The 3,999-nt window shown below is 58.0% G+C and overlaps 1 protein-coding gene across 1 annotated transcript; it reads left to right on the top strand.

Annotated features, from left to right (window-relative positions):
* The first annotated feature begins 639 nt into the window (after positions 1-639).
* On the top strand, positions 640-1,900 carry KCTD12 (potassium channel tetramerization domain containing 12). The gene has a single exon (XM_013951262.2). The coding sequence runs from the start codon at positions 812-814 to the stop codon at positions 1,784-1,786; it is 975 nt and encodes a 324-aa protein (XP_013806716.2). The 5' UTR covers positions 640-811; the 3' UTR covers positions 1,787-1,900.
* Positions 1,901-3,999: the final 2,099 nt, after the last annotated feature.

The following is a 3,999-nucleotide window of genomic DNA, read 5'->3' as shown; positions in this document are numbered from 1 at the left end:
TGGTTCTTTTCTGTGAAGGAGACAGGAAGGAGGGGACATGGTTACCTCGCCGGGTCCCAGGTTTGGACAAACTTTAGAAAGACTGGCACAAGCAGAGCCCAGCTCCCTCGCCAGAACACGGGTGTCTCACTGCTTTCACGGTTCTGCATTTCAGAGGCAAACCGATGAGAGCAGCGAGGCCGGGGCACTGACACCTGCCGTGCGGGAGCAATGGAGGTGGCTTCTTGCCCGCGAAAGACGAGACGTCTCGGAGAAGCTGCAGGACGAGTCAAAGCCCGGGGGCGGCAAGGGCAGCCCCCCCCCCCCCCCAAAAAAAAAGCTTTTTTTCGGCGCCGGCCGCGCACGGCCGCACTGCCGGGGCGGCCCCGGGGCTCGCGTCGCCCCCGGCAAGGGCTGCGCGGTGGCGGCGCAGCTGGCTCGGAGCGGGCGGCCGGAGTCCCGCCGCCACCGCTGCGATCGGGGCCGGGAGGACGGGGAGGGGGGGACCCTGCGTCAGTGCAAACCCGTCCCCTTCCCCTCCCCGTGCGAGCGCGGATGGCTGCGCTCGGCTCTGCCTCCCGCCGGCCTCCCACGCCTCCCGCGAGGTGCGGCCGCGCTACATAAACACGGCCCCGCCGCCGCCGCCGGGGCTCTCCTCTCGCAGCCCGACGGAGCAGCCTCGCCCGCGGGAGGCGGCGAGCGGCCGGACGGGGCGGGAGGTGGCGGAGGGCAGCGCGCTCCCCCGCAGCCAGCGGCACCTGCCGGAGCCGAGGCGGCAGGAGGAGGAAGAAGGGCGGCGGCGGCTCCCGGCCGGCGGCGGGCTCTCCCGGGCATGGCCCTGGCGGACAGCGCCCGCGGGCTGCCCAACGGCGGCGGCGTCGTCTCGGCGGCGGCGGGCAGCGGGGCGGCGGCGGGGCCGGGCGGCTGGTCGGCCTTCCCGGAGATCGTGGAGCTGAACGTGGGCGGGCAGGTGTACGTGACGCGGCGCTGCACCGTGGTGTCGGTGCGCGACTCGCTGCTCTGGCGCATGTTCTCGCAGCAGCAGCCCAGCGAGCTGCCCCGGGACAGCAAAGGCCGCTTCTTCCTCGACCGCGACGGCTTCCTCTTCCGCTACATCCTGGACTACCTGCGGGACCTGCAGCTGGTGCTGCCCGAGCACTTCCCCGAGCGCAGCCGCCTCCAGCGGGAGGCCGAGTACTTCCAGCTGCCCGACCTGGCGCGCCGCCTGGCGCAGGCACGGGCCGCCGCCGCCCGCCCCGCCGCCCTGCACCGCGACGGCTCGCTGTGCGCCGACGAGCCGCCGCCGCTGCTCGGCTGCCTGGAGGCCGAGCCGCCGGAGGGCGGCGGCGCCGCGTCTGCGCCGTCGCCCACGGCCAGCCGCAGCCCCTCCGGGGGCCCGCTGCTTACGCCCTCGCAGTCCCTGGACGGCGCGGGCGGGCGGCGCTCGGGCTACATCACCATCGGCTACCGCGGCTCCTACACCATCGGGCGGGAGGCGCAGGCCGACGCCAAGTTCCGGCGGGTGGCGCGCATCACCGTGTGCGGCAAGACGGCGCTGGCCAAGGAGGTCTTCGGCGAGACGCTGAACGAGAGCCGCGATCCCGACCGCCCCCCCGAGCGCTACACCGCCCGCTACTACCTCAAGTTCAACTTCCTGGAGCAGGCCTTCGACCGCCTCTCCGAGGCCGGCTTCCGCATGGCCGCCTGCTCCTCCACCGGCACCTGCGCCTTCGGCCCCGAGCAGGGCGGCCCCGCCGACGACAAGATCTGGACCAGCTACACCGAGTACGTCTTCTGCCGGGACTGAGTCGCGGTGGCGGCGGCGATGGCGGCGGCGGAGAGGGCCCTTCGCTGCGCCGCCAAGATGGCGCCGGCCCCGCCGCACGCGCCACGCCGCGGCGCTACCCGCGCACGCGGAGGGCGGCGGCGGCGCGCGCTCTCCTCGCGCGCGGGCCGCGGCCCCCGCCCGCCTGCCCGCCGACGCCGGCAGGAGGCCGCCATGTCGCGGCGCGGCCGCCGTGCGCCGGCTCCCAGCGCCGTCGGCCCCCCCCCCCCCCCCCCGCGGGCCTTCCAGGTAGCTGCGCAGGTAGCCGGGAGAGGGAGCGTGTGTCGAAGAATTACCCCACCCGGGACAGTGTGCGTGGGGCTGCCGCTGCCCTCTCCCCACGCACCCGCGCTGAGGGGTGGCACTGCCACCGAGGGCAGTTTTACAGTTGTTCAGTAGGGGCTGAGCAACTCTTTCCAGTTGCTTTTCAGCAGCTTCCGTTGAAGGTGGTGGGGCAAACGGCCTTCCTTTCTCATCCCCGTGCTCTTGAGATTGCGCCCGTTGGGCGGATTTGTACCTGTCCATTTTATCTCCCTTCCCTCCCCCAGAGTAAGGCCTGTCTGTGGAGGAATGCCACTACAGCTCTTATTTCTTACGTAGAGATCAGTAATTTTGCAAGAAGCATGGTGTGACCCTTCATGACCGGTTGCATCCATATCCCTTTTCTGCTTCCTAAATCTCCTAACTTCCCCCTCAAAGCTTTTAAACTGGACCAGGGCCTGCGTAGTAGGTGTGTAAGGCTGATGTGAGAGGAAAAATTCTCTGGATAACCAATCGCTTGAACGACAAAATGACCTTAGAGACACGTCTGCCCCCTCTAGAGGTAAAGCAGCAGCTCTTTGAAAACTGAAAGTGCTTGTGAATCGTAACTTTCATGGGTGGTGTAAAGTCTTTATAATACTCTTAAAGTTACTGTCTACAATACGCATGGACAATTCCATGCGTATTTTCTTAAACACCCTTAAAATGACTGGGGTGAAATAGAAGCAGGCTTGCCAGACTGAAGGCAGAGCCTGCTGCCTGTGAAAGTGGTATCCTGTACGTTGAATAGATGCAGATGTACATTATAAGCGTAAACAAGAACACCCTGCTTGTTACTTTTAAGTTTTGTCATTTTAGTGTTGTAAACTTTGAAGGCAACAGAATTGATGCTGAAACATCTTTTTCAAGAAACAGGTTTTTTTGATGGCGATATTATCAGGGAAGTGACACTGCTAAGAGTTAAGTACCTCTTCCTAGACAAAGTTAATACTTCTTAGAAGGGATTAAGCCTGGTCCTTATAAAAACAAGAATGATGCCGTCTTTCTTCAGGGGAAATTACCTTTCTAAAAATTAAGCTTTTGAAGTGCAATATTTGGTTCATATAATCTTTCAGTTCATATAATCTATAGCCTTTTTTTCCCAGAGGAGGCAGCCATTGCATTCTTTGGAACATACTATCTAAGCAGCAGTTTTTACAGTAAAAAAGATTGAGCAGGTCGTTCCAATAAATTGCTGAAAATTTGAGTACAAAAGCACTTTAAAACCTTTACTTGATTTAAAAACCTGTATTGTCCATTCAGACCGTAACAGAAAAATACAATTTTGTATCCTAAATGTTCAAGAACTTTAATGGTATGTATTAAAGCTTGGAGTTACATTTTTAAAACTGTTAAATAATAAATTGGTTGTCCTTACCCCTGAATTTAGAAATACTGCTAGCACTTGTAATCTAACCAAAGAATTTTGCAGTAGGATTTTATTTTTAAAACCTTAATTCCTATGAAAAGAGCTGTAGTTACATATGTATTGAGTTTGAGTTTCAGTGCTTAGTCTCTGTCTTCACTACTTGGTCTTTTGTTAAGTGCATGCATGCATAAATTCTGCATAAAACTGAAAATAATTTGCATCATCATGAGTTTTTTTATATTAGCGAGATTGTTTATCGATGTGATTACATTGAAAATACACATATGAAAGCACTGGGTATTTTCCAGTTGTAGATAGTTGTATAATGGAGTATTTTTAAAAGGAGAGAAATGTATACATGTCAAACTAGATGAGCAATAAGATAGCAATGGGAGGCCAATACACCTGAACACAGAATGAAACTTGTTTGTCCTATGCCTTACTCTTCTTTGTGCATATCTTATTTATACCAGAAGTGGAAGGATATTGATCACAGCTACTAGGTCTTTACAGTGACATTCTCAAG

This window comes from Apteryx mantelli, chromosome 1 (genome assembly GCF_036417845.1).
Source record: "Apteryx mantelli isolate bAptMan1 chromosome 1, bAptMan1.hap1, whole genome shotgun sequence".
NCBI lineage: Eukaryota > Metazoa > Chordata > Aves > Apterygiformes > Apterygidae > Apteryx > Apteryx mantelli.
The sequence above is the reverse complement of the archived record's forward strand: the minus strand, read 5'-3'. Positions and strand labels throughout refer to the sequence as shown.

Excerpts from the sequence above, each read along its gene's own strand:
- KCTD12 (XM_013951262.2), top strand. The coding sequence starts at position 812 with ATGGCCCTGGCGGACAGCGCCCGCGGGCTGCCCAACGGCGGCGGCGTC.